The sequence below is a fragment of the Syngnathus floridae genome, chromosome 13 (genome assembly GCF_059516105.1).
Source record: "Syngnathus floridae isolate MCC-2025c chromosome 13, RoL_Sflo_1.0, whole genome shotgun sequence".
NCBI classification, from domain to species: domain Eukaryota; kingdom Metazoa; phylum Chordata; class Actinopteri; order Syngnathiformes; family Syngnathidae; genus Syngnathus; species Syngnathus floridae.
In genome coordinates, this window is record NC_142425.1 from 2,672,116 (window position 1) to 2,698,417 (window position 26,302).

The 26,302-nt window shown below is 50.5% G+C and overlaps 3 protein-coding genes and 1 long non-coding RNA gene across 24 annotated transcripts; 1 reads left to right on the forward strand and 3 right to left on the reverse strand.

Annotated features, from left to right (window-relative positions):
* Window positions 1-4,215: 4,215 nt before the first annotated feature.
* Window positions 4,216-8,137, reverse strand: LOC148388045 (uncharacterized). 6 transcript variants are annotated; one of them, XM_088394224.1, is made up of 8 exons: window positions 7,005-8,137; window positions 6,885-6,947; window positions 6,610-6,669; window positions 6,488-6,542; window positions 6,309-6,400; window positions 6,148-6,210; window positions 6,005-6,070; window positions 4,216-5,262 (listed from the first exon to the last, which is right to left on the reverse strand). In XM_088394224.1, the coding sequence occupies exons 1-8, from the start codon at window positions 7,088-7,090 to the stop codon at window positions 5,241-5,243; spliced, it is 507 nt and encodes a 168-aa protein (XP_088250350.1). In that variant the 5' UTR covers window positions 7,091-8,137; the 3' UTR covers window positions 4,216-5,240. The 6 variants fall into 6 exon arrangements, with proteins under 6 accessions (XP_088250350.1, XP_088250349.1, XP_088250348.1 ...); XM_088394223.1 differs by having other exon boundaries at window positions 6,610-6,672; XM_088394222.1 differs by having other exon boundaries at window positions 6,309-6,378; window positions 6,610-6,752.
* Window positions 8,138-8,284: 147 nt separating this feature from the next.
* patj (PATJ crumbs cell polarity complex component) lies at window positions 8,285-23,987 on the reverse strand. Of its 15 annotated transcripts, none has more exons than XM_088394208.1 (26): window positions 23,289-23,404; window positions 19,861-20,102; window positions 18,523-18,657; window positions 18,270-18,406; window positions 17,966-18,164; window positions 17,752-17,880; window positions 17,460-17,687; window positions 17,265-17,367; window positions 17,100-17,188; window positions 16,816-16,948; window positions 16,543-16,626; window positions 15,558-15,619; window positions 14,967-15,023; window positions 14,763-14,897; window positions 14,338-14,496; window positions 13,995-14,198; window positions 11,917-12,126; window positions 10,697-10,873; window positions 10,263-10,290; window positions 10,112-10,169; window positions 9,965-10,042; window positions 9,806-9,877; window positions 9,549-9,726; window positions 9,189-9,299; window positions 8,935-9,060; window positions 8,285-8,512 (listed from the first exon to the last, which is right to left on the reverse strand). In XM_088394208.1, the coding sequence occupies exons 2-25, from the start codon at window positions 20,089-20,091 to the stop codon at window positions 8,941-8,943; spliced, it is 3,117 nt and encodes a 1,038-aa protein (XP_088250334.1). In that variant the 5' UTR covers window positions 20,092-20,102; window positions 23,289-23,404; the 3' UTR covers window positions 8,285-8,512; window positions 8,935-8,940. The 15 variants fall into 15 exon arrangements, with proteins under 15 accessions (XP_088250334.1, XP_088250326.1, XP_088250321.1 ...); XM_088394200.1 differs by having other exon boundaries at window positions 8,970-9,060; window positions 9,539-9,726; window positions 16,816-17,020; XM_088394195.1 differs by lacking the exon at window positions 23,289-23,404 and adding an exon at window positions 23,731-23,987 and having other exon boundaries at window positions 8,970-9,060; window positions 9,539-9,726; window positions 10,112-10,290; window positions 16,816-17,020.
* Window positions 12,533-13,329, reverse strand: LOC148388047 (uncharacterized). Its single transcript, XR_015862115.1, has 2 exons — window positions 13,005-13,329; window positions 12,533-12,736 (listed from the first exon to the last, which is right to left on the reverse strand). It is a non-coding gene; the product is annotated as an uncharacterized LOC148388047 (long non-coding RNA).
* Window positions 23,556-26,258, forward strand: tm2d1 (TM2 domain containing 1). 2 transcript variants are annotated; one of them, XM_088394227.1, is made up of 6 exons: window positions 23,556-23,720; window positions 24,607-24,680; window positions 24,820-24,928; window positions 25,005-25,096; window positions 25,638-25,711; window positions 25,819-26,258. In XM_088394227.1, the coding sequence occupies exons 1-6, from the start codon at window positions 23,593-23,595 to the stop codon at window positions 25,927-25,929; spliced, it is 588 nt and encodes a 195-aa protein (XP_088250353.1). In that variant the 5' UTR covers window positions 23,556-23,592; the 3' UTR covers window positions 25,930-26,258. The 2 variants fall into 2 exon arrangements, with proteins under 2 accessions (XP_088250353.1, XP_088250354.1); XM_088394228.1 differs by having other exon boundaries at window positions 23,561-23,716; window positions 24,621-24,680.
* Window positions 26,259-26,302: the final 44 nt, after the last annotated feature.

The window sequence follows — 26,302 nt, forward strand, 5'->3', positions numbered from 1 at the left end:
CAATTTCTTACGTTTGACATGCGCCCGGGTGTGGATTATTTTTTGTTTATCATTATGAATTTTATTTTTTGGTATTATGGATGTGCAGGAAATGGGGTCAAAATACAAAAAGTCCTGCCTAGCTACAAAAACAGATATGCTCAAACCTCATTGAATAAAGTACATAAGCAGACAAGTATATTCACATATTAAATAAATAAAAGAAACATTTTAAGCATATAATTATACCTACACACCAAATCAATAAAGAAGACATAACTAGACATTTTTGATAAGTGGTGATGAGAAAGGTTTTTATAACTTTATGATCTGATATATGTTTCTGAGCACTTTGAAATAACAAATGACTTTTGATATATTGCCTAAATAGCTTAATGACCCTTAAGGAACTGTGTAATGCATGCCTGATGTTTTTTCTCTGAATCATGGACACGGCCAGAGTCGTCTTGACCGTTCAGTACTTGATTGTATCTTATGTTTTGACTAATGCTAGACGCCAGTTTTTGATTACTACTGAACGCTCTGCACAGAGGGAAATAGTTTGCCTAACAAAGAAAAGATACGGTTGGAAGCATGATTAAACTAAGAATAAGCAAAGACATGATGTATCAAAAGAACAGCAATAGATTAATGATGTCACAGCCAAAAGGTAACATAATTTCGTACAAAATGACAAAATTAAAAGAATGAGGTACGACAGTGTATGTCCAAGATTGGAGAAGAATGTTCACAGGAAGGTCGCGTGGAGATAAAACCAGCAGGTGCCAGAAGGAGCCACCCAAAGACTCGGCCAAAGATGATCGCCAAGGCTGAAAGACGGGATGGAAGACAACAGCCCCCCTCCACATACACACCAACAGCCCCCCACCTACACACCGAATCGCCCATAACCAGCACCACTCCCATGGAAGCAGACTCTCCTTCGAACTTGCCCGACCCCGAAGACTCATCACCCATCAATCTCGGCCCACAATGTGCTACTGAATATAAAACTGATCTAACAACCTTGGACTTTGCCTTTTCTGAATGGAGACTTTCCGCTCTTGAAGGGCCCAGCGCTGTATTGTACTTTCCTGAAAACAGAGCTTTTTTTGAACAAGAATTGTGACTGAACTCAACCAATCTGTGTAAGTCTAATTTCTGCTTCAGTGTCTTTGCATTTTCCTAAATCTGAAGAAATCAAACGAGCATGCAGTGAGTAAATTGGATAACAGGTGATTGGCAAAGGCTTTTGCCGTGAGGCGCAGATAACGCGCTCCCTAAATTGTGGACAGAATCCAGCAGATGTTTATTGTACGGAGAGCAGCATGCACAGCTACAGGTGGGTGGTGGCTTTTGTTCATACAGCCATGTGAGATGCTGCCAGTCGAGTTTAACGCGCTCCCTAAATTGTGGACAAAATCCAACAGTCTCCTTTGTAATATATACTCCTTGTAGCATGTAACGGTACCCAAAAGGAGGAGTTTCTTTGCATCGAGGTTTATGCAAAGAGCTCACGTAATTATATCGTTGCTTTTTGGTGAAGTGAATGAGTGTTCCGTCTGTACGACTGGTCTTTGAATACACCCCGCTTCAATGGCAGAACGCGGATGAATTTAAAGACATCAAATGAGAATAATCCTTTCTAAAAATTAAAATTGACTGAAGCTAACGTGAGTTCTTCATGTTTTTATTGAAAACAACTTAGTGCTGACGCCGTACGACGCCGTACGGCATCGGTTTTTCGCTTTCCAAACAAGGCGTGTGCGCTCCCGCGGCAGGGGGAACAAAATCTCACGCAACGGCTTCCTGGGAGGCGTGCGCCGTGTCTTCGCCATTTTTTTATTTTTTTTATTTTTGGTCACTCACACACACATTCACACCGTCACTCACACACATTCACACCGTCATATGTGGGAATCGCACTCACGTTGTCAGCACACAAGACAAGCAAGTGTACCCCACACCACCCAATGTCCAAGGTCCGGCCCGCAGGCCAAATCCGGCCCCCGGTCAGATTTCATACGGCCCGCAGCTTCGGTCTTATAATGTATTATTTATGGTGTGGTATATGGTTTTTGCTGCTTCACTGGTCTCCAAAAAACACTCGGTGATCGGTGGCTGTTTCCCGACGAATGAGCACTTCAGAGACCCACGGCTGATTGGGAAAAGATTTTATTCAACCGATGTCAGAGTGAAGTCTTTCCTAAAAGTTGAGTGGCCCAAGGCATGGATGCAAAAAAGCCCCCCCCCCAAAAGAGAGAGCGAGCGATAGCGAGCGAGCCCGCGCTAGCGCGAGCCCCCCCTGGAACGAACCCCCGCTGGAACCAACCCCCCCTCTTGTCAAGCCCGTAGCTTTTATACCTGACAAGAAGCTGATGTCACGGCTTTGGGTAACAGCTGTAGTTTTCAATCTACTAGTTTACTTCAGTCCTAAAAAGGAGATCTTGACCAGCGCTGTTGGTGATGGACGACAACAGCCACTTTACCTTATTATAGGATTGCACACATTGCTGAAACTGAATTCTCCCTGGTCACGGACAACTGGCCCTTCTATCTTCTACTAAGTACTTATACACTACTGAAACTAAAGCTTCTCTGTACAGCAAATATAGTTTGATAGTCTTACTGCTACTAGTGGATCATCTAGTGCAACATACAGATACGCATAAAGTTCAAAATTCACTTCAATGGCCCGCCTACACTGTCAAACTGAATAAAAAAATCATGAAACTTGAAACTGTAATTCCTCCTATTACCAAAGGGTGGCAGTACCACCCCTCTCCACTCATTTCTGCAATGGCGACTGCAAATCAAACGAGGAAAGTTGACATTGAGGGCCATCGCTTTCAAAATATATGGTAATTACAATACTTCACTGAAAATCAAGGCAATTGTGTGTGTCTAATTTGTAAAGAGACAGTTGTCTTGTTTAAGGATTTCAACCTAAAGAGACGCTATCAGACAAAATATGTTAACACATACAACAAGCTAACCGGGAGGGACTACGCTGAAATAGTGAAACAGCTCCAAGCTGAACTGGCATCACGACAGTGATTCTTCACGCGGGGCTGTGAGTCAAAAGTGAATTGTTTGATTGATAGAACTTTATTTATCCCATAGTGGGGAAATTTTCTTGTCACAGCAGCGTACAAGAGTGCAAGAATACAAGAAACAAGTGCCAAGTGTAAAAATGGATAAATAACAGACAAACAAGGACAAAGACAAGTGCCACTAGTAGCGGTAGAGACGAAACAGAAGGAAACCAACACATGATCAGGTGCTGCACGTTTTGTAGAGTCTGACAGCAGTGGGAATGAAGGACCTGCGGAACCTCTCCTTTCTACACCGTGGGTGTAATAGTCTGCTGCTGAAGGAGCTGCTCCAGGACCGCAAAATGTCATGAAGGGGGTGAGAGGTGTTGTCCATGATGGATTTCAGCTTAACTAACATGCTCCTCTCACCCACAACCTCTATGGAGTCCAGGGGACGGACCAGGACAGAGCTCGCTCTCCTGACAATTTTATTCAGTCTCCCTCTGTCCTGGTCCATACTGCCCCCTATCCAGCAGACCACAGCATAGAGGATGGCTGAGGCCACCACAGAGTCATAGAAGGTCCTGAGGAGAGACCTGCACACACCGAAGAACCTCAGTCTCCTCAGCAGGTGGAGGCGACTCTGGCCCTTCTTGTTCAGGGCGTAGGCGTGATCAGTCCAATCCAGTTTGTTGTTAACGCGAACACCCAGGAATTTGTAGTTCTCCACTACCTCAATGTCCGATCCCTGGATGTTCACCGGAGCGAAGTGGGGTGCTGTCCTCCCGAAGTTCACAATCATCTCCATCGTCTTGCTGGTGTTCAGCTGAAGCTGGTTGAGCTCACACCAGCTGACAAAGTCCTTGATTCCACCGTCCTGTATTCCAGATCGTTCAAAACATATCCAACAATGGCTGTGTCGTCGGAGAACTCCTGGATGTGGCAATGTGGTGTCGTGGGTGAATTCCGAAGTGTACAGGGTGAAGGAAAGGAGAGAGCTCCGTACCCTGGGGGACACCTGTGCTGCAGAGCACCACGTCAGAATTACAGCGATGCAACCTCACGTGCTGCGGCCTGTTGGTGAGGAAGTCTGTAGTTCATGCAGCCAGGCGTTGGTCCACTCCTGCCTTTTCCATCTTCACTCTGAGCAGTGACAGCTGGATGGTGTTAAAAGCGCTGAAGAAATTGAAGAATATTACTCCACGGTGACCACGTCGAGGTGCGTCCGCGAACGGCCCGAGCTGTCTATTGGCTTGCCACGGCGGTGGCGGGCTCTATCCCGGATAACCTTCATGGCCACTTTGGAACACGGACGTCTCAATGCCGCAATGGCTTCATTGAGAGATGTCCGTCGAAGGTCGTCCTGCGGTCCTCACTGTCGTCATGCTCACGGTCTTCGTCCTCAAGTCCTGAAGCGTGCGAACGCGTACCTCAAGAATCTGATAGCCAGGCAACAGGCGGCCATACCACTTTGTACACCTCGAGAATCATGACGGTGCGCTGACAACGCCAAAAAGCCAAAGTCAACTAACGCATGGCTGCGGAAGTCCAAATTGATGTCGAAAGTGGAGTCAAGAGAAATCAAAGTCAGAAGAAAAGGATACAAAGTAAAGCACAGAATGAAGCAAAGGCAAGAGAAGAAAGAAAAAAAAACACAAATGAAAGGTGACTGTAAATTGAACAGTTTAGTGAACTAGAATTTGCAATTTCTGGAGAAACTGCGTGTGAAGGCGAAGAATCTGAATAAATAGTTGGGGAATGCTACAGAATGATGTTCAAAGTTGGTTGAATCGGTCAAATAATGTAGGAATTAGAATGAGAAAACAAAATGTTGGCGTGTAAAACAGTTGGATCGGGTTGAATCAATTGAAAAATGGGAAAATTAGAAGGGAAAACCGAAATTTGCGGCATTTCCTGTTTAATTTCAGGTCACTTCCGGTTTATTTTGGGCGATTCCGGTTTGTTTGGAGGCACTTCCGGTTCAATTGAGGCCACATCCAGTTTATTTGGGGTCACTTCCGGTTTGTTTAATCAAGGCATTTTTGGTTTATTTGGGTCACTTCCTGTTCAATTTAGATTACTTCCGGTTCAATTCAGGGCACTTCTGGTTCACTTCCTGTTAAAATTGAGGCACTTCTGTCTCACTTCCTGTTCATGTTGGGGCACTTCCTGTTTGTTTCGGGGCACTTCCGGTTCACTTCGTGTTCATTCAGGGGCACTTTTGGGTCACTCCAAGATGGTCGCCACACTGTGGAAGTGGGGATTAAGGGGTGAATTGGGTAAGCATAGTAGAAGTGGGGGTGGGGATGAATATGGTAAGCATAAGGTAAACAGTTTAAAGTTGGAACGGGTTGAATCGGTCAAATAATGTAGGAAGTAGAAGGGTAAACGAAAATTTGTCAAATTTGGCGTGGATTTAGAAATTGAAAAATTTGAATTTTTGGTAACTGGGAAGTTTTGGAATTGGTAGGCAAAAGATGAACAGTTGAAAGTTAGAACGGGTTGAATCGGTTGAAAAATGTAGAAATTAGAATGGAAAAATGAAAATTTGCGCAAATTCTAAACGTAAAAATGAGAAATTTTTGAAACGTGACAATTTTGGGATTGTTGTAAATCCTCCCCAATGTGATTTGAATGTGCTGAATGATGAGAATTTCAAACTGGAATGATGTAAATGTGAAAAGTTGTATGTGCCATTAAGAATGAATGGGGAAAAAATTGTCGGAAATTTGCGAAAAGTGAATGTTCTTGGAATGAGAAAAATGCAAGCACTCATCACGTGAATATTTGGAATACGTCAAAAGTGCACAATAATAATGTAAATGGTGTAGATGTAGAATAACGTAAGTGTGAAGGGCTTCCCCTTTACACTACTAATAAAGTGAACCGCCTTTGCAGATCTCCAAGGTGCCGACTTGGCCCGGGAGGTCAGGGAAGGTGGCGGTGCTCCAAGAGGCGGGGCTTCCTGTTGGCAAAGCCAGCCTGCTCACCATGACAGGCGTGTTGGTACCCGTGATGATGTCATCGCTGCCGCAGAAGCCACGTGACTCGTTGCCCTTTCAATCATCGACGACCAGTCAGCCGCGCTATTGGGGCGCATGCGTGAGTGTTGCCGTGGCAATGTCGTCGTTACCCGCAGCTCCGGCGCGTTGCCGGGATCCCAGCCGTTTCTCTTGCGGATAACCTCGCTGTCGTCCTAATGTTGGCAATGTGGGAAGGAGCTCAGTTGCATCTCATTGTGTCAGACAGCCTCCAAATTCAAACGCCTTCAACTCCAAAATGACCGTCTCTGACATTGGCTTCTTCCGAGGGCAGGCGGAGTGAGTCAGGGGGTGCAGCCATTTCGCTGGGACCAAGGAGTCTCCTGAAGGCGTCGGCGAGATGCTCTAATGGAAACGACACCCAAGCGTAGTGGCGACACCTAAGCGTAGCGGTTGCTGTCGCCACGTTCCGTTGGGTGGTGATGGTTTTACCTTGGGGGTTGGCGGGAATGGCGGGACTGCCATCTGCTGGACGCCGTCTCGGCTTCTGCAACGCGGGGTGATGTCATCAATGTCACAGCAAGGACGATTGACCGCCAAAAGGCGCTTGTTACCTGAGCAGAACCAGGCGAGGCGCTCTGATGGCTTCACCCATAAAGAACGTGATCGTTGACCTGCTGCCGTGATGAGAAAGCCATCAATCGTGTGTACGCGCTGGCACACACACGACACACTCGTCAACACATGCTTGCATGCCCTAAAACACGCACACACTCAGTTTTTCCAACACAGTATACACAGACACACGAATACGCACAAAATACGAAACACACAATCGTAGGACTTCTGTCTCGTGGGTCTTTCATCCCAGACAGAGGTTCTTATTTACCTGACACATTTGGGAGGAATCCTTACTTTGATGACAGCATGATGCAACCTCTGCCACTTCCATCTGAGATCAAAAAGCTCAGAGACTAAACGTACACATCACCTGACGAAAGCGTGTCACCTGCTGCCCGCTTCCTTGTCCAGCTCCACGCGCAGCAGCTGCCCCCGCAGGTTGCCGAAGCAATCATGGCAAGACTCTGTACGCATCCAAGTGCCCGCACGCTAACAGCCACGCAGCAAATCTTTCTGCAGGCGGTCTCTGGTCTCCCGTGAGGTGGCCCGGCAACATCTGCTAGCGAGTAGGCCTCTTTCGGGCCTTTAGGCCATTGCGAGTGGGCCAAGTTCAGGCGGCCACATCGGCCCTCCACTGGAAAGCACACAGCTTACAGCACAAAATTAAATTTTTTTGAAAAACCAGGCCACGTCGGAGGGTTTGATGGCCCGCTTGTGGCCCACGGACTGCGAGTTTGATTGTCCTGACTTGGAGCAAAAACGCACTGTCGAAAACACTACAGCCCGCGTGTCGATGAACATCGCAAACATGACTTGCCACTTGCACTGACCTGCCATCGGCACGCTCCATGCTCCAGTCTAGCTTTACGTCCACTAAAGACTGCGTGCGTGGCACAGAGGGAGCAATATCCCCGTAACACACACACACACACACACACACACACACACACACACACACACACACACACACACACACACACACACACACACACACACACACACACACACACACACACACACACACACACATCCCTTACCCACCCCCCAAACACGCCAGTGTAGCTCAGCAGCACCCCCAGCTGACTGCAGCATACAGCCACAACACGAGAAAAGGAAGCCGAAAAGGAAGGCGCAGACGGGCTGGGCCAGGGTCCTGGGCCCAAGGTGGGTCCCAGGCCCGGTGCCTTCGCCTTACATGTCCAATTTATGAATGAATTTGAAAGATGAAACTTGAACACAGGAGGGCAGTGAGAAATGGAAGCACGAATGGAAGGAAGCAAAATAGAAAACAACCCTGAGGGAGGGAAGGAAGGAAAAGGAAGGAAGAGAGGGAGGGAGGAAGCAAGGAAGGAAGGAAGGAAGGAAGGAAGGCAGGGAAGCAGGCAGGCAGGCAGGCAGGCAGGCAGGCAGGCAGGCAGGCAGGCAGGCAGGGAGGCAGGCAGGCAGGCAGGCAGGAAGGAAGGAAGGAAAGAAGGAAGGAAGGAAGCAAAGGAGGGAGGAATGAGGGAGGAAGCAAGGGAGGGAGGAATGAGGGAGGAAGCAAGGGAGGGAGGGAGGGAGGAGTGGAGTAAAGAACAAAGTGAGCCTCATTTAGTTGGCTTGCATTCGAGCTGTCGGGCGCATCAACAGTCTGCTCCTCCTTTGCCCAAGTACGCATGAAGACCCAAGAACGGTGGCTGAAATTCTTTTATTGCTCCTCAAAGGTCACGTGACGATTGAAACACCTACGACAGCGACAAGGCTCAAGCGACAGCACCCGCTCCCTCATAAGTGCTACAACTCAACCGACCGCAAGTGGAGCCTTCGCGAGCCCCACCCCCAAAGCCGCCCCAAAAGATTGCTCGATCGGTCCACTTTGCAAAGGGGGCACACGGGGGCGGGGCTTTCATATGAGGCCTGCAAAGAGAGAAAAAAACATTTTGAACACTGGGACAGCTGGCGCTCCCCACAAAAAGCCAACTAATTTTTTCATTTCACCTGTCAAAACAACACAATTCACAATTTCGACTTATCTTTCTCATCGAACGCTTAATGACTTTTGTTTTGCAAACAGTGAAAAGGGGCCTGAATTTGGTTTGCCGATTTCGTCGCCCAATTATTTTCCCAAAGGGTTGCGCAGTCTCAATATTGGAAATGGCTTCCGCTCTTTGACGGGGACGCTGGGAGGTTTTGCGTTTTTTTCCTGTTATTGATGCACGTCATTCAATCATGATTGGTGCTTGCTCGTCCTTACTCGGGTTCGATGACTGAAATCATCGCAAGCGATGCAAGAAAAAGAATCAGTCTCCTGAAAAGTGCATTGAACAATGCTGTCTGACCTTCATTCAGTTCATGCATTTGAAAGTTGGCTGACCTCGGGGGGCCGGCAGTGGCTCCTGCTCCAATGGGCCGGGGGGCCTGTAAGGGGGCGGCTCCCGCAGAGGAGGCAGGGCGTTTCTCGCTATCTGTGCACACGCACAAACAAAAAGCACAGAGTTGACCTTTGTGTTCACGGATGCACGCAGACCTGGCAATCTGGATCAGTGCCATCCTTCCAGAGCTGACTTGCGACCTCATGGCCACACGTATGTACCCGCGGCTTCGCCGACAGACTCTGGACGATGAAGACCACGGGACTGGCGGCTGATTTGATGGCATCGACCGCCTCTTGGTGCGTGGCGCTTCGGAGATCCAAACCCGAGACCTGCCCGCACGTTAAGCAGCTGTTAGAGCAAGCCCGGTGGGATGTCTGACCGAGAGATAGAGCGGGCTGAGGGTTGGATTGGGTCGGATTGTGTTGGTCACTCGGCGGCTGTCATGGCGCAGGGAAGGAAGAGAAGAAAAAGGCTAAAGGTGAGAGTAAAAGAGAGATGAAGAACACTCAAGAAAAAAAGACTAAAGTAGACAGCAAAAGGAAAGCGAGGCAGCGGAGCGGCTGTGTACGGTTTGGTGCCTGCAGGATCTTGTCTCCAGTCTTGAGGGCGCGCGTGGCGTGGGCGGGGCTTCCACGCAGGACCTCCTTTATGAAGATTCCCTTCAGTTCTTCTCCGTTCCTCAGTTGCTTGATAACGTGATGGCCGCCCACGATGCTCAGGCCCAGCGACTCGCCCTCCTTGGCGCACACCTCCACCCTACGTGCTCGCACGCACATTACCTGCATCACCCAAAGCCACGTCCAAAGTGGGACAAGAAAGAGGGGGCGGCCTTCACCTGCGGGGGGGTTCCCAGTGACTGAGCCGAGGAGTTTCCTCACCCTCGCCCTCTTCACGCTCCGGAAGCCCCCTACACACGCAGGTATGGACGCACGCAGGCACGCAGGCACTGAGCAACATGACACGCGGTCACGGCGAGGCTCCCGGCGTGAGTCACCTGCGCACTCTTCTGGTGATGGAGAATCCTCCGTAACTCCGCCTCCTCCGCTTCTCCATGTCAATCATCCCACGAGACCTGCGAGGACAATCACGAGTGACGATGGGCGGGCACTTGCTAAAGACGACGGGAAGGAGGAGGACTCACTCGGCGTCCGTCCCATTGACTTCCGAGTCTGCCTCCGCCTCTGTGTCGTCGTGCTGGCCTGGCTCACACGCAGGCAAGTCGCACATTGAGTTTGCGCGCGAGGGCATCCCAGTCAAATGTATCAAAGTGAAAGAAGGATCAAGCGCGTCACCAAGAAGTTGCCCGTCTTCTGTCTGAGTCTGAAAAGGAAACACAAGCGGCCCATTAAATGCGTCATTTTTGCGGCTTGCCTTTCACCGGCTTTTTTTTGGCGCTTGGGTGGCCTGCTGAGGAAACCTCGCAGCTGCGGTTAGAGTTAGCGTGAGGCGCCGGCATGACTATTGCGGCCGAAATCTGCGCTCTGCCCTTTTCCTTGTCTGCCCTGCACTTGAGTGCCTGCTGCGCTAGCTAGCTCCTCGCAAACTCACAAGATGGAGGAGAAGAAAATAAAACTCAGAGAAGAAACAGAAGAAAAGATAGAAACAAAGACATACGGCAAGACCAAAGTCAGGAAAGAAAAGTATCATTTGTGTGATAGATGGAAGGATATAAGAGCAAAGGTGCGGTAGACTGCCAAGTGAGCACGTGTGAAATATTGCTACTGGCCTGCTGAGCGGCGGCTGACGATGACAATGCCGTCTCGGTCTCTGCCTCGTCTTCGTCCACCGCCATCTCTCTGCCCTCCTCCTCTGGGTCAGAGGTCAGAGTTGGCAGATGGCCAGCAGTCCCGCCAAGGTCTGCCCGCTCCTCCGCTCGCGCTTGGCCAAAGTATTGGGCCGAAACCTGCGGGGAGGTCATGTGAGCAACGTTGAAGGCAGTCAGCCGGATGGCTGGCTGGTGCGGCAGACGCGCACACTTGCTGTTAGGGCCGTTTGTTCCCGCGCACGCCTTAATAACACTCATGGCTCTGTATGGTGCCAACACCACCCTCGTTGGTGGCTTTCACAGTGGTTTGGAGAGCAACTTTGATCATTTTTAATTCATCCAAAACGTTTGTTGGAGCTTGGTTAGAGCCACATGTGTGTCGAAGTGACCGATCCGACCTCACACCGTCACACTTTTTGAGGAAATCTTGCAGCGTTGCTGTGCAACATGTAAAGGAAGCTAACAAAAGTCATGCTACACAACCACTTCCTACAATGACCTAATACTGCGGTAGTCATGGACCAGGATAGCAAGCACATAGCCCCAACACCCCACTTAAGAGTGCTGCGACGTCGTAGAGCTGATGGAGCACTCTGCCGCGTCCCGAAATCTCGCTGACTCGGCAACAGCACGCAGAGGACAAGGAGGACAGATGAGGGGAATGAAGACAAAGAAGAGGAGGAGGGAGAAAAAAAGAAAAAGGCAGTTTGACAGAAGGTAACAAGGACACAGGAATGGGCGAGGACCACTCAAGGGTGAGGTTCGAAAGACGACAGGGAAGGACAGAAATGAAAGCGGGAAGAAAAAAGGAAAGCAATAAGTAAGGGAAATGAAGTCAGTATAGGAGGAAGAAAAAATGCAACAAGGAACAAAGAAGGAGAGCTGGAAAAGGGAAGAAAGGACAAGAAAAAAGGAGGACCAAAAGGGAGAAAAGGAAAAAAGGATCGTGCAGAAGGAAAGAAAATATCAAACTAAAACGGAAGTAGGAAAAGTGGGACAGAAAAAGAAGGATTAAACGACGAGGGAAGCAAAGGAAAAGAAAGCAGGACGGAGAAAAAAAGGAAAGGAGGACAAAAGGGGAAGAATAGTCAAGCGGGGAACAGCAAAACAAAAAGAGCATCCTGGGAATGGAAAAGAGGAAGAGGAGGAAGGAGATGAACGCCGAAGCCCGAGCGTCTCACCGCGAGGGGTTTGCACACGCCTAGCCGCACAACGCCAGGGGGCGTTCCCTTGAGGACGCGCACGGCCTGCTCCAGGCTCAAGCCCTCCAGACGGACGCCGTTGACAGAGACCAGCTGGTCGCCGGGAAGCAGTGCGCCGGCGCGCTGGGCCACACCGCCCTCTGCCAGTGAGCGGATCACGATCACGCAGCCACCTGGGTCCAAAGGATCCTGCAAAGACAACAGCCGTGAGGGTGCAGAGCTTCCATCCCACGAGCGGTCCGAGCCCAGGTTGAGCTGGAAAACCGGCTGCCGCTCCTCAAGATCAAAGCCGACGATGGGCTCCCACCACATTGAACACTGCAAAGGCGGTGGCACATGACCAGCGGGGGGAGACAGAGACCGTTCAACATCAGCCCGCTTCAGAGAGGAAATCATCAGGGGTCTCTCTCACGTACAAAACGTTGAATGCCAAGAGTGAGTCAAAAGGCGCTACTCTCCTTCATATTGCCATACGTGTCACGGGAAGACTCTGTTAATGTTGTGGCAGACCAAATGCTTGCCGGCTTTGGGCGGCGGCCTGAGTGGCCCGTCACCTCTTGGCCGCTTCTCCTTATGACAAAGTGTCAAAAACAGCTCGACAACAATGCTTTTATTTTCTTCAGGAACAGCGCTGCGATTTTAAATGGGGACCCATCCGATAACGTCTTGAGAAATTACTGTCAAAAGATATTTTGGAATATCAAATAACAGAACGTGCAGGCAGGGCCCAACCAGGACAACGTGGATTTTTGACAGGGGCCGTAGCTCCTCGGCCGCGTCGTAGCACCATCCCCGTTTTCTGCGGGACAACAAGAGAAATTGGCCGTGGTCGCTTGGAGATCATATTATCATGTCGTGGAGATTGAGGCATTAATGCGCGACATTTATGAGGAGAATGAAAGTTAGCCAGGGAAGATTTCCACTTCAGCACTGGGCAAAGCAAAATGAAGCGATTGCTTCCAGAGAAGAGCCCGTTCACTCTGTTACCTCAAGAGGGAACGTATCAAAAGAGACCGTTTGCTTCAAAGGTAAATATCCGACAACCGCTTTGTCTCGCGGGCACTCACAAGTTTGGCGGCCAAGTATAAGGTGGAGGCAGTGAGCGGAGCCAGCCGGCGCCAAACTTTTGGCAGGGTGAAAGGGCGACGCGGAATCGAAGGTCAAGGCAGACGGCGGGCATCACGCACGCACGCGACGCAGGCCGGGCTGCGCTTGGCTCGGCGTGCAAGCTTTTTGTGTTTTTGGAGGCGGCGAGATGGCTACAGATGACGCTCCGCCTACTGGAGCTTCTTCATCATTTTGGGAAGGCAACTTTCTGCAAGAGCTTTTGCACGCCAAAACTATTCCAAGCTATGTGGACTGGGGGTTTGTTTTGAATGCAAACGCACTTGTACTTACCCTGCTCCTAAAACACGCGTCCATGCACAGAAATGAAATGTGGGGCCAATGTTGACGGCGCACTGCACGACACAAACATTGGCAACATCTGGTGGGTCATCAATCACTGCTCTGTCATTTGTAAAAAATATTTGATTTGGAATATTTGGAGCCCAACAGGGTCTCTAAACCAGGGGTCTCAAACTCCAGTCCTCGGGGGACGCATTCCTACATGTTTTCCAAGTTTCCCTCGTTAAACACACCTGATTCAAATGATCAGTTCATCCTCACGTTCTGCAGGAGCCTGATAATTGAATCAGGTGTGTTTAACGAGGGAAACTTGGAAAACATGTAGGAATGCGGCTCCCGAGGACTGGAGTTTGAGACCCCTGCTCTAAACCATTGATGGATATTCAATTTGATAACTAAAAGGAAAAGAGGACACGGAGCGTATGAAAGTCTCCTCTGATGTTTCGATCTCGGTCAGGAAGCCCCCCAGGTGGGCGGTGCACAAAGACCACCTGGGACTTCACCTGGAGTTTGCTCCGCCCCCTCAGTTTGGGGAAGGAGGGTGGAGGAGGAGTAGCGGGGTGGAGGAGGTGAAACAATGCCTCAAGACAAAGAGCTGAGGGGGGGGTATTGTGGGAGTGCATAGTGATGTTGACTGGCGGCGAACTTACCTGATAGTCCAGGATGCTGAAGCCCAGGCCTCCGGCGGCCTCTTTGTGGAGCTCCAACACCTCAACCTCAGAAGACCACAGGGCCAGCTCGACACGTTCCTCCTCTTGGTCAGTGACTTCACCTGGCTCCTGCTCCTCCCTGAGCTCGGACAGCACGGGCGACACCTTCCGGCACATCGCATGATCATCCGCCAAAATGTGACACTTTTTGGAGCACAGGAAAAAGCAAACGGCAAGGACATTATTCCAAACAACTTTGGCTTGCCTCAAACAAGGTAAATTGAAAATGTTTGGTGGCCCGGGCACTACTTTCAAATGATAGCCAAGGAAAACGGTGATGTACATTTTTCAGGCCGCATCCGTGTCCTTCCGACTTTTTTTCTCCTTCCCATTCGCATAAAGGCGGCCGTCTGCAGCAGACCAGCGTGAAAGGTGGGGGCACCTCATTGAGGAAGGAGACAACCTCCCGACGAGACTTTCCGCAAAGCTGCGTGTCGTTCACCTGCAACGTGCACGTTAACATTAGCACAGGGGCAACAGAGGCTGCCATCTTGAGATTAAAAGCAGAAGGCTCGCGTGTCGTCCCGACGGTCAGAATGCGCATGAAATCCCATTTTTGCGAGACCAGATTCCATGTTCAATTTGAACGGGATGTAGCATCTCAGTCCAAACACACAAATTCGTCTCGACTGTCCATGGCGCCGCACACTTGGCAAGCCTCCAGGGTAGCTACAGCAACCTGTAAGGTGGCTAGATGGTGTGGCTCACCTGGAGGAGCTCATCTTCGGGTCTCAGAACGCCAACTTTGTTCATGCGGTCCCCGGGCAGCACGCAGGAGACATAGTGATGGCCTTCCAATGAGTTCAACTCCACGCCCAGGGGAAGCGTGTGTACAGGATGGAGCTGCACGTAAACGCGATGCATCACGTCACGCTGCCGGCGGGAGGAAATCAGATGATGTGCGCTCATCACCTTGGAGGAGCTCTGCAGCTGGACGTCGTCCTCAATCACAGGATGCAACTTGATCACCTGAAGAAGTGCGCCCACACACATCCAAGTCTCAACTGGTGTGCATAGAGCATAGAATCCACAGCTCAATAATTGTCGCCTGGAGCACCATTGACTAGTATACTTGGCAATGTTTTTTAATGGGGAGGCTCTGGTGCCACTCTGCTTGTAAATTTCAAGCACCGAAACGGGTTTACAGCACATGACGGACAGAGCGCATTAAAGAAATAAATAACCAAATAGCCAATCAATAAAACAAACAAACAAACAAACAAACAAACAAACAAACAAACAGACAAATAGACAGACAGACAGACAAATAAATAAATAAGAGCCACACTGGTCACAGCTTGAAAATTGGCCAAGTTTAGGCATTTGCAATTGTTCAGCCGGAGTATCCATGGCACCAGTTTGCAGAAGTGTCTCATGCCGCTACGGACATCAAAGACAACTGCACACATTATTTTGCAGTCAAGCATTTGGACATTCTTTTTTCCATCATATGTCCAAAATTATGCCCATGAAAAGAAAAAAACACAGCTGCTTTGGTCTCACCAGAACTTGATAGTTTGGACCCAGAGTCCGCTGCCACTTGGCCTTCAGAGTCAGCTCAGCAGCTGCACAAACACACATGCAAAACCATACAAATTGGCAAAACGCACATGTACATTTTTGGGTGTCATTTCAAGCGTCGTATCAGTGGCCTAGTGGTAGAGTGGCCGCCCTGAGACTGGAAGGTTGTGGGTTCAAACCCCGGCCGGGTCACACCAAAGACTATAAAAATGGGACCCCTTTCCTCCCTACTTGGCACTTAGCATGAAGAGATGGAGTTGGGGCGTTATATCACCAAATGATTCCCGGGCGCGGCACTGCTGCTGCTCACTGCTCCCCTCTCCCCCAGGGGATGGATCAAAATCACCCGGGGATGGGTTAAAAGCGAAGGACAAATTTCACCACACCCAGATGTGTGTGTGACGATCATTGGGACTTTTTTTTTACTTTAAGGTGAGTGGCGGTTGCTATGGGAACTTGGGTGTCAAGCTGGTGTCTGTCGACTGCTGAGCTCACCGCAAGAAAATGAAAAGAGATGGCAGCGCTTTAGATTAAATTAGCATTGCTAAACGCGGCCAGGCTGTCATTAATCTTTGGCATTGAGATGAATAAAAACGCTCGTACATCTGCACCGAGCCGCGCACTAACGGCTAGCTATCTCACGCCAAACTAGGGATAGAAATACAGACAAGACTTCTGCTGGCAACAAACTGAAATGGAATCTCTCGCTCGTGAGTCAGTATATTTTGTTGCGCTGCTGCAATGTGTAGTGAGTCTCTAGGTGGCGCACCTCTGGACTTGGCCATCATCGTGCCAGAGAAGACTGAGGAGTTTTATTGAGACAAAAGTAGTGCTTTGCCACTATCGCCTGGCTTTTGGGATGGACAGGTGTCAGAACAAAGAAAGTGGACCGACTGCCAAACATTCTTGTGTGCGTTTGTTTTATTTTGCGTGCGTGTTAGCATATGATGCGTGTGCGTGTGCTCACTGCTGCTCGTACTGTGTGTATCCAAATACGTAGTGTGAGTCTTGAACTCCAGTGACCTCGGCAGTGACCCACAAGAAGATTCCACTGAGACGCACACATCAGAAATGAGATTTAGACACCGATATACTAAGAACACACGCACACACACATTCTGTAAACAAATGTAGAGGAATAACACAAACAAATGAGCCTCACACAAAACACACAAGCAAAAAACACACACATTGGCAATGACGCAAAGCAAGGTTTAGGAAACAGCGGGCAATGAGCGACCTGCGTTGGGGGACCTTTGGAAGGCGGCGGCGTTGTTCTTGCGGACCAGCGTGAGGAGCACGGTGCGGCCCGTCCGCTTCATGACCTCCAGAACTTCCCTGTTGGTCAGACCGTGGAGGCTGACGCCATCCATCTGAACGGGCACAAGTTGAATTCCGTTTGCATGCGTCATCGTGCGGCCGTTTTGAGGCGGTCCCGCAACGAGCTGTTACGAGGCGCCACCACACGGTCATGAGGGCGGCACTTCCCAAATGACGATGATGTGCCAGCGGAGCTCTTCTTACGGCAATGAGTCGGTCTTGAACCCTTATGTTCCCGCTGTGATGGGCGGCGCTGCCCGGAACCACGTGCTTGATGAACACGCCCACCGCATCTGTCAGGAAGAGATGGACCCGGACGCTAATGTTACCGACACCTCGTGTGAGGTCAGCTTTTTCAAACTTTTCTACCTTGACTGCTGAGGGGGTTGTGTCCGATGATGGAGATTCCGAGGCTTTGTCCGTCTTTCTTGGTGAGCGCAACCTCGTGGATCTCGTAGCCATCCAGGTTGGGCTGAAACGCACAAATGGGAAGCGAGAGAAGGAACGACCAAGCTTGGCGAGTAAGAATGAGGAGTCAAGAAGTAGGAAGCGGCGCCCGCTTACCATCCCGCTGCTCCGGCACTGAAGAAGCCGCATGGGCGCAACCGACACGGGGGCAGAGTCAGGCGGCGGCGGGGCTTTGGTTCTCCGAGCGCCCTGGCCCCTGGCAACTCGCAAGCTCACGTGACTCCCGCACCCCTGCAGCACCTGGACCACCTCATCGCTGCCAAGCCCGTCGGTGGGCGTGGCCCCGACGCGAAGGATGCGATCTCCCGTGCGTAGACGCCCATCCTGAGTGACGGGAGGAGTGGAGGCTAGAAGAGGATGAGCGCAGAAGCGAGCGCTGCGGATGTACCCTGTCAGCGGCACCACCCTCGACGAGTGTCCGGACCACCACGCCGCCGGTCTTCCCGCCCACAATACCGAAGCCCAAACCCGAACCGTCGTTGAGCAGCTGGATCTCCTCCACCTCGGCCCGCTCAACCTTGGAGGGGGTCACGTCCGTTTGTCACAAGAGAGATCACAGCTATCGGGTGTTATGCGACGACGGCACGTATTGCGGCATTTACGTCGTTAGCGGTGGCCGGTGGCGACAATGACGCTGGTGGTAGCATGTCCGTTGAGGGGCGGTCCCTGGCAACCGTCAAGTCCACCGTGCGGCCGGGCAGCTGCAGCAAAGCCAGCGCCTGATGCTGACTCACGCCCACCTCCAAGGGGCGGCCGTTTCTCACCAATATTTGATCACGCAGCCGCAGCCGCCTGTCCCTGCTGACGCAATGCTGTCAATCACGTGCATGTCCCCAGACCTGCTGCCTACCCTTCTGTTTTTGAAACGCGACGCTGCGACTACTTGAATGGAAGGCTGAACGTCACCTGTCAGTGACGCTCTCGGACTGGATGTGCTTGACGAAGGCGTCGGGACGGCCGCTTCCTGGGTGGAGGCCTGCCACACTGAAACCCAGATCCCCCGAGGCCGGACGCGTCAGACTCACGCACTCACTGGGCCGACCCTGATGTTGGGACCCGACACACGCAAGCACGCACAAACAAACACACAATCACACCCACAAGTTGATTTGTTTTTGTCAGGCACCCAGGTTGAGAGTTTGCGTGGTCGCCTACTCACCGCAGCGGCAGCCACGATCCACCGGTGCAGGCTGTCGGGCGAGGGCGGGGCACCAAGGGCAAGCGGGGCCTCCAGGCCGGGTGGGGCCGGGGAAAAGCTGACGCTGTGGCCGCTCTCCTCCGGTGGCGTACTCAACTGGAGAGTGCAAAAGGAAGGAAGGAAGGAAGGAAGGAAGGAAGGAAGGAAGGAAGGAAGGAAGGAAGGAAGGAAGGAAGGAAGGAAGGAAGGAAGGAAGGAAGGAAGGAAGGAAGGAAGGAAGGAAGGAAGGAAGGAAGGAAGGAAGGAAGGCGTTAGACCACAAGGGCAGGTGCTCACGATTCATATCGCCTTTTACCAATGATCCATGGAGAGTTGCTCGCTTCTCACAGAGGATAAAGAATCCCCACCACTAGACCCCCAAGAAGGGCTGAATGTTGTTGCAGTCAATGTTTGCATCATCTTGCAGTGCAGCAAGGGTTCAGATTACACAAACATGCATTAACAGACACTTGTGCGCATTTGCACACGCACGCACACACAGACACACACACACACACACACACGCACGCGCACACGCACACACACACACACACACACACGCGCACACAGTCACATGGCAAACACACGATCACTTGCAAAGAGTCTCACACATGCACACACACACACACACAATCACAGTGTGCATGTGGCAGTTGCAGTCACAAGCGCGTGTAAAAATCAATGCCTCGCTTACAGCTAATGTATGAATGACCTTTCCTCTCACTTTGCGTCGTCGGGCGGGCGGGCCGTTTGTCAAAGCGGGACGGCGGATATTAAAGTGTGATTGATCAGCGCCGGGGAGGCCGACCATAAATAAAGCGCCGCCGACGCCTTCATAGACTTACGGTACGTCGAGTGGCTGACACTCGTCGCGACCTTGATGCCACTTACAATATGAAGCCCGCTTGCCAGCCCGCCCGCCATTATCTTAATTTGGACGCGCCCTTGTTTATGGGCCCGCGCCCAATACGCAAAGACGCCCCTTGTCGCAACGTGGCAAAGTGACGTCATACAACGTGGGCACTCGTCGTGTGGAATCGCCATGCCACGTAATGGCCCTGACGTACGAATGATCCGACTTTGGAGTTTTAGGAGGCATGTGCCATCTATTTTCTTTCTTTCTTTTTTGTTTTGCATTGACTTGAGAGTAAGAAGTTGAGAAACGTGCATTGTCCGTGGAGGATGGTGGCGAACCCACTTTGACTCAACAATTTTGGGTTGTTTTCATAAGACGCTCTATGCTAACAATGCTAAACAAGCGCAGTAACGCACACACACAGTGTGGTCAGTGTGGCGTCGTCGTGGGGTGCGGGTACGCACCTGCTCCTTGAGGTGGGCGACGGCGCGCTGCAGAGCGAGCACGTGCACAAAGAGCGGACTGTCCAGCGTGTCCTGGAGTGCCGCCACGCAGCCCAGGTGGTGCCGCCACTCATCCTTCTGGACCAGCTTGGCCCGCAGACGCTCCAGGGCTGCTGACGCCCGCCGACGCTCGCCGGGCGACATCACTTGACACGTTGGCCGGACTTGACTCGGGCCAGCCTCATCCGGCATTCCGCGCCGCCCTGAGAGAAAACTTGAAATTAACATAGGGTGACCAGACGTCCTCTTTTTCCCGGACATGTCCTACTTTTGAGCCCTAAAAAAAAATGCCCGGGGGGATTTTCAAAATTGTCTGGGTTTTTTGGACTGCCTCAAATATAATACATATGCACAATACATTGTCAATAGAATTGCCACTCCATTCCATTTCACTCAGTTCCAGGTTTTTTGTATCGTTCGCAAATAAGTCACGCCCTTCTCCTCAAATCTAGTCACTTTGCTAAGAAGTAGGGTGGGCTGGCCAGTCTACACCGAATGTTTACAAGCAATATTGAAACGAAAACGCACATTCACGGAGGTGTTGAAAATAAAAATTCCCGTGCTTTCGCCAGGGTCGTGATCCTTATGAAGCTGAGTGCTTGACATGCAAGGCAGGCACTTACGTGTTATTGGCAAATAAAGGTGCCAACGCACCCTGCAAGAGGAGGACTGAAGAGGAGCCCTTTTTTCTTCTTTAAATGCTGCACCAATGGCCGCATTTCTTTTGTCTTTTTTTTCTTAGTGTACCACTATAAATCTAAAAAATGTCAGTGTACACATACCATATTTGCCGGTGTATAAGTCGACTCGGTGTATAAGTCGACCCCCTAAAATTCGACGGAAATTTACGATTTTATGATATATCCTTTGTATAAGTCGAGCTCAATTGTTGCATTATATTAAACTTCAAAATTCAATCAGAAATATGCGAAATTTATTGACAAAATGTATTCAAATTCCGGGAGGCCGGGCGCATGCGCAGTGGCCGGAAATAGCTCCAGCCGAGTGGATCGGCTGTTTATAAGCACCGCAGAGGAGATCGCGGAGCCTCATTTGACTTCCAGCGGCCGGCGAGCTCGCGCACGCCGCCCGGCACCACCGGGAGGCCGGAAATAGCTCCAAGCCGATCGGATCGGCACTTTATAAGCACCGCGGAGGAGATCGCGGAGCCTCATTCGACTTCCAGAGGCCAGCGCACTCGCGCACGCCGCCCGGTACCACCGGGAGGCCGTGCTCACGCGCCAAGTGGCCGGAAATAGCTCCCGTCGAGCGGATCGGCTCTTTATAAGCACCGCGGAGGAGATCGCAGAGCCTCATTCGACTTCCAGCAGCTGGCGAGCTCGCGCACGCCGCCCGGCACATCCGGGAGGCCGTGCGCACGCGCCAAGTGGCCGGGAATAGCTCCCTCCGAGCGGATCGGCTGTTTATAAGCACCGCGGAGGAGATCGCAGAGTCTCATTCGACTTCCAGCAGCCGGCGAGCTCGCGCACGCGCCGGGTGGCCGAAAATAGCTCCGGCCGGCGGATCGGCACTTTATAAGCACCGCGGATGAAATCGCGGAGCCTCATTCGACTTCCAGCGGGCCGCGCACTCGCGCACGCCGCCTGGTTCAAATTTTCTAAGTGCCAACGGCTCTTGCGCCATAAAGAGTCCGCCTCGGCTGCTTCCCCATGTCGGCCAGAACAAGTGAAAATTCGGCCTCTTCCCCTGGAAGTCCGGCCAAGTTTGGCGAATATTTTCTAAGTGCCAACGACTCAACCGCCGTAAAGTGTCCGCCTCGGCTGGTTCCCCATGTCGGCCACCACAAGTGAAAATTCGGCCTCTTCCCCTGGAAGTCTGGCCAAGTTTGGCAAATATTTTCAAAGTGCGAACGACTCAACCGCCGTAAAGTGTCCGCCTCGGCTGGTTCCCCGTGTCGGCCACCACAAGTGAAAATTCGGCCTCTTCCCCTGGAAGTCCGGCCAAGTTTGGCGAATATTTTCTAAGTGCCAACGACTCAACCGCCGTAAAGTGTCCGCCTCGGCTGGTTCCCCATGTCGGCCACCACAAGTGAAAATTCGGCCTCTTCCCCTGGAAGTCTGGCAAAGTTTGGCGAATATTTTCTAAGTGCCAACGACATTCATTTAGACATGGCGATTGAATGTTTACGTACCGGTAGTTATTGTCGTTGCTTGACGCGCGATGACTCGCACGTTCGCTCAATACCCAGTACTTCCCCCTAGCAGTCATCGTCGCTGCCTGGCTTTCGATGTCCGTTATTGAGGTGAGAATATTTGAAATTGTTGCTGAGGATGCGTGTTAATGCGACGAACGCTTTATAATGATTCAGTTTCTCGCTGTTTGATGAGCCTGACGGACGCACACCCACGCACAATGAGATGCATGAGAAACGGCCTTGGTTACCATCACATTTGAAGCGATGAATACGAAGTTAAATTTTATGACTCGGTGTATAAGTCGAGGTCGATTTTTTTTGGTCGATTTTGGATCGAAAAAGGTCGACCAATACACCGGCAAATACGGTACATGTTTTTGTTAGTGTAAATATGTTTTTGTTATTGTATATATGTTTTCTGTTATTCGGGCCAATAAATGCAATTGCTATACAGACACGATGTCATTTGTGTCATAACATGATACAAATGACCCCCTCCCCCCAAAAAACGATAAAAACCCCGCCCCCTCTTTTTCAGAAATCCAAATCTGGTCACCCTAAATTAACATTAACATTCTGTGATTCAGAACGTTTTTGTTTTTTTTTGCAAGTTTGATAGCAATATGCTTTCGCCCAAACAATGACGTGCACTTTTCGCCAGAGAAAGCGCGCACGCCGCCCAGGTTCACCATCACGGAAGTGAAAACTGGGAAGGTCGACTGGTGGCAAGCAGGGCCGAGTGGCCAAAAGATTTAACTTCGGAGTGCTCGCCATCATCAAAAGTCCACTGTTGTGCATTGTTTATACTCGACTGTATTGATTGCATTTACTGTATCGTCTTTTATGGTTATTTTCGTCTCTTTTTTTTTTAGATGGGCGGGGTCACTACAAATCAGCAGGTGCATAAAAAGCCCCCACGACATGGACTAAATTCACAAGAAAACACAATGCGAACAAATAAAGTTATCAATTCGGGCAATGTGTTCACTGGTGCGAAAGGTGGAAAGGAAAGAAAGCGAAGTTAGTGTCGTCTCCCAACTATGTAAGCAAGCCGCTAGCATGCGAACTCTCTCAAGCCCTCTCTCGACGCACCGGCCCCCACCCCCCAAAATTCTCCGACTCGCTTCCTGTTTTTCTCTGTCGGCACTCGCGCTACCTGGCCATTCAGACAACATTGAAAAGAAACGACGAGTCATTTCAGAATATTTAAATTTGGAAATGATGTGTAACTTACTTGAAGCGGCTTCACTTGGACTACAGTATCACTTTAAATGCTGCATTCAACTGCTCTGGGAAACGCCGCTACTCTTCCAAATCCACAACAACGCCACTACACGCGTTGATTCACCCCCCCCCCCCCACCCCCCCACACACACACAATTTGTATAATAATGTGAAACATTGTCATTTGGCTCGAACTTTCAGAGACATTTGGTCACTTGTTAGTTTAAAATGTTTTGAAATGTTGCCCGTGAAGAGGGAAAAGGCTTTTTTCCCTCGTAGCCTTGAAGGCGGCGCTTGGTGACATCACAGCCGCCATGTCACGGTGTTTGCGCTCAGGCTTGTGGACAATTTTGTTGTTTTTCTTGTGCTGTGCGTCTTTTCGGCGGACGATTGTCGCGACGGCAGAGGAGGCGGGCAGCTGCCACAACCTGAGACTCGGTCAATATCCTTACCTTGACTCGCGCTCCTCGTCTAGATGTGAAGCTATTGCTAAGGGCGAGCAGATCACTTCGCTGCCGGTTGTAAGCAGACAAAAATAGACCAAAAAAAATGTCGCGGTGCTTTAATGTGACTGGGCGTCAACTGATGAGCGTAATAATAGTATAGAAGGAATGGAAGGTGATCAACAATCTGGAAGTATCGAACCTGTTTATCTGATCTAAAAGGATAGGAGTGCCATTCATTGTGATGTGACATCATGGCTGTGCTGGAAATTTTCAATACCCTCCTGGACGCTTCGCTGTGACATCACGCGTCACTTCCGAGTAAGAAACGAATGTCAACGAACAACAACAACAAAAAAGCATGTCAATGAATATGGCATTTAAATTGGGTTGACTTAAAACGGTGGGCTTTTTCCTCTACCAGTGTAGTTTGAATTTGGGAAGACGACGACAAAAATGAGATCACAGAAGACTGTGCAGTAGATGAAAAAGCTCGGTCCTGGTCGATGTCATCAAAAGGCTAGAATACACGCATCGGTCTTGCTGAGTGTTGATTTTCTTTTGGTCTGCCTGAGCTGTAATAAATAATGAAAATCCACAGCATACATCAAAGATGATTCAAGATCCGTTTTGATTCATAAAATTAAAAAAACTAATCAATCTGCTTTCATAGAGGACGACAGAAATCAGCCTTGCCAGTATTTAGACATTTTAAATTTAAACTAGGTCTCTGACGATTAGTTGTCGAGTAATCGATGAATTTTGGTGCCTCTCTCAAATGCTTCAGTTCATGTTATGCCACCGAGCAAGCTGTGTAGGGATGATTTTAATTTTTGATATCATGGGCTGTAAAAGTCCTGAAAAATTTTCCTTGACTGCGCCGACATATTTGTGTATAGATCCCAAGATCGACGAGGTCACTCAGGAGCCGCAAAACTGTCGCGATGCCAGCACCTGGGGTCGGTAGCGCCCGCACGCGCTCTCCATTTTTTACGGGACACCTCGTTGCTGCTGAGCGCGCCCGAGAGGCCGCGCACTCCGGATTTTCTAACGAGAGCGTGTGCGTGCGTGTGTGCGTGCGTGTGTGTGTGCATGTAGTGGAGTGTCTTCCAGCTCCAAATGTCACCTGCCGACTTTCCAACGGGACGCAATTTCACTTCAGCGGGAAGGAGGTGGGCTTTAATAAAACCATTCCCTGTAGGAACGTGTGAGTACACGCACACAGAAGAGGCCAAGCGCAAGCGGTTGGAAAACTCAGGCCAACGCGACTTTCGTGCTTTCAGGAGCGGCTACTCGTACAAAGTGGCTGTGGCCTTGTCACTTTTCCTGGGCTGGCTGGGCGCCGACCGCTTCTACCTGGGCTATCCCGCACTCGGTACGCACACTTGGCCTGACGCATTGGGCACATATTTTGATCTTGATTTTATGAGATTTTTTTCCAAGATCCTCATTCTATCTATTTTGGGGGCTTTTTGGTTATTCTTTTCTTTAAAAAAAATACCAGGCAACTAAAGCATGACTTCCAAGGCAAGACGGTTTATTGATGACTGCCATTGTAATTAATGAATTACTCGCCACTTGCAGTCTCTTTTTCTGCCATGCGAGCGCTCAAGTTACAATTCAAGTCGCAAATCCGATTGCGACAAAGTGCCGACAAACGTGCGGCTTGATCGCTTCAACTTTTCATGCTTCGTAAAACAATCTTACGGAAACGTGCGGGCTGTCACTGTAGAAATAGATCCAAAAACATCGTATCTAAAACAAAACTGCTTGTGCGAGACAAAGCTTTTGGGTTTTTGCAGCGTCAATTGCAATTCCATTCATTATCGGGCGGCAAGAACGACGCGCTTGCACGAGTCCCACTCTTCACGCCGAATCGGTCTGCGCATGAAAATGCTTTGTTGCATTTGCCTCAGGCGTGCTCAAGTTCTGCACAGTGGGTTTCTGCGGTATCGGCACGCTGGTGGACTTCATCCTCATCGCCGTGCAGGTCAGTGGAGGCGGGCCCGCACCTTCGCGCACTATGTTCGGTTCACATGCTAACAGCCGTGCGGACGGTAGCGCGCTGACTCGTGTGTGCCGTGCGTTGCCATTCAGATAGTGGGGCCGGCGGACGGCTCCGACTACATCGTGGACTACTACGGGGCCCGCCTCAGCCGCCTGGCCATCAGCGAGCACACGTACAGGAAGCCGCACCTGGCTCCGTGACGCCAAAGTGAGCCGCAACTGCAGTGTTAGCATCAGCGTCGGCGTCAGCTCTTTGCTCTTCATGCCCTATTTGCTTCATCTGGCTGCTCGGCATGTGACGTTGCACTGCTACATCCATTCTCCACGGCGACCGCTCTGACGAATGACGTGACGACCAACGCAGTCGGCGCGTTTGCTTTTTCTTAGCTTGCATGGCAGCGTTGAAATTTTCGCCGCACAAGGAAGGTGCTTGAAGCATCGCCGTTGACAACAGAAGGATGCCACGTTGGACACATGACACAAGTACATTGTCGTAGTCAAGTCTGTCAATAAAGTTGTTTTGTCGGGAAGACGTCCAAGTCCAGTCTATGGGTGGCGAGAAGGGCTCACGTCA

Coding starts and splice junctions, on each gene's coding strand:
- patj (XM_088394195.1), bottom strand. CDS start 20,091: ATGCCGGATGAGGCTGGCCCGAGTCAAGTCCGGCCAACGTGTCAAGTG. Junction 16,627..16,815: donor CCAAAGGTCCCCCAACGCAG/GTCGCTCATTGC, acceptor TGTGCGTCTCAG/TGGAATCTTCTTGTGGGTCA. Junction 14,898..14,966: donor AGCTGCAGAGCTCCTCCAAG/GTGATGAGCGCA, acceptor GTTTACGTGCAG/CTCCATCCTGTACACACGCT.
- LOC148388045 (XM_088394220.1), bottom strand. CDS start 7,090: ATGCGTACAGAGTCTTGCCATGATTGCTTCGGCAACCTGCGGGGGCAG. Junction 6,211..6,308: donor TGCCCTCGGAAGAAGCCAAT/GTCAGAGACGGT, acceptor TGCCAACATTAG/GACGACAGCGAGGTTATCCG. Junction 6,071..6,147: donor GCAACGCGCCGGAGCTGCGG/GTAACGACGACA, acceptor GATGATTGAAAG/GGCAACGAGTCACGTGGCTT.
- tm2d1 (XM_088394227.1), top strand. CDS start 23,593: ATGTCACGGTGTTTGCGCTCAGGCTTGTGGACAATTTTGTTGTTTTTC. Junction 24,929..25,004: donor ACCATTCCCTGTAGGAACGT/GTGAGTACACGC, acceptor TCGTGCTTTCAG/GAGCGGCTACTCGTACAAAG. Junction 25,712..25,818: donor TCATCCTCATCGCCGTGCAG/GTCAGTGGAGGC, acceptor GTTGCCATTCAG/ATAGTGGGGCCGGCGGACGG.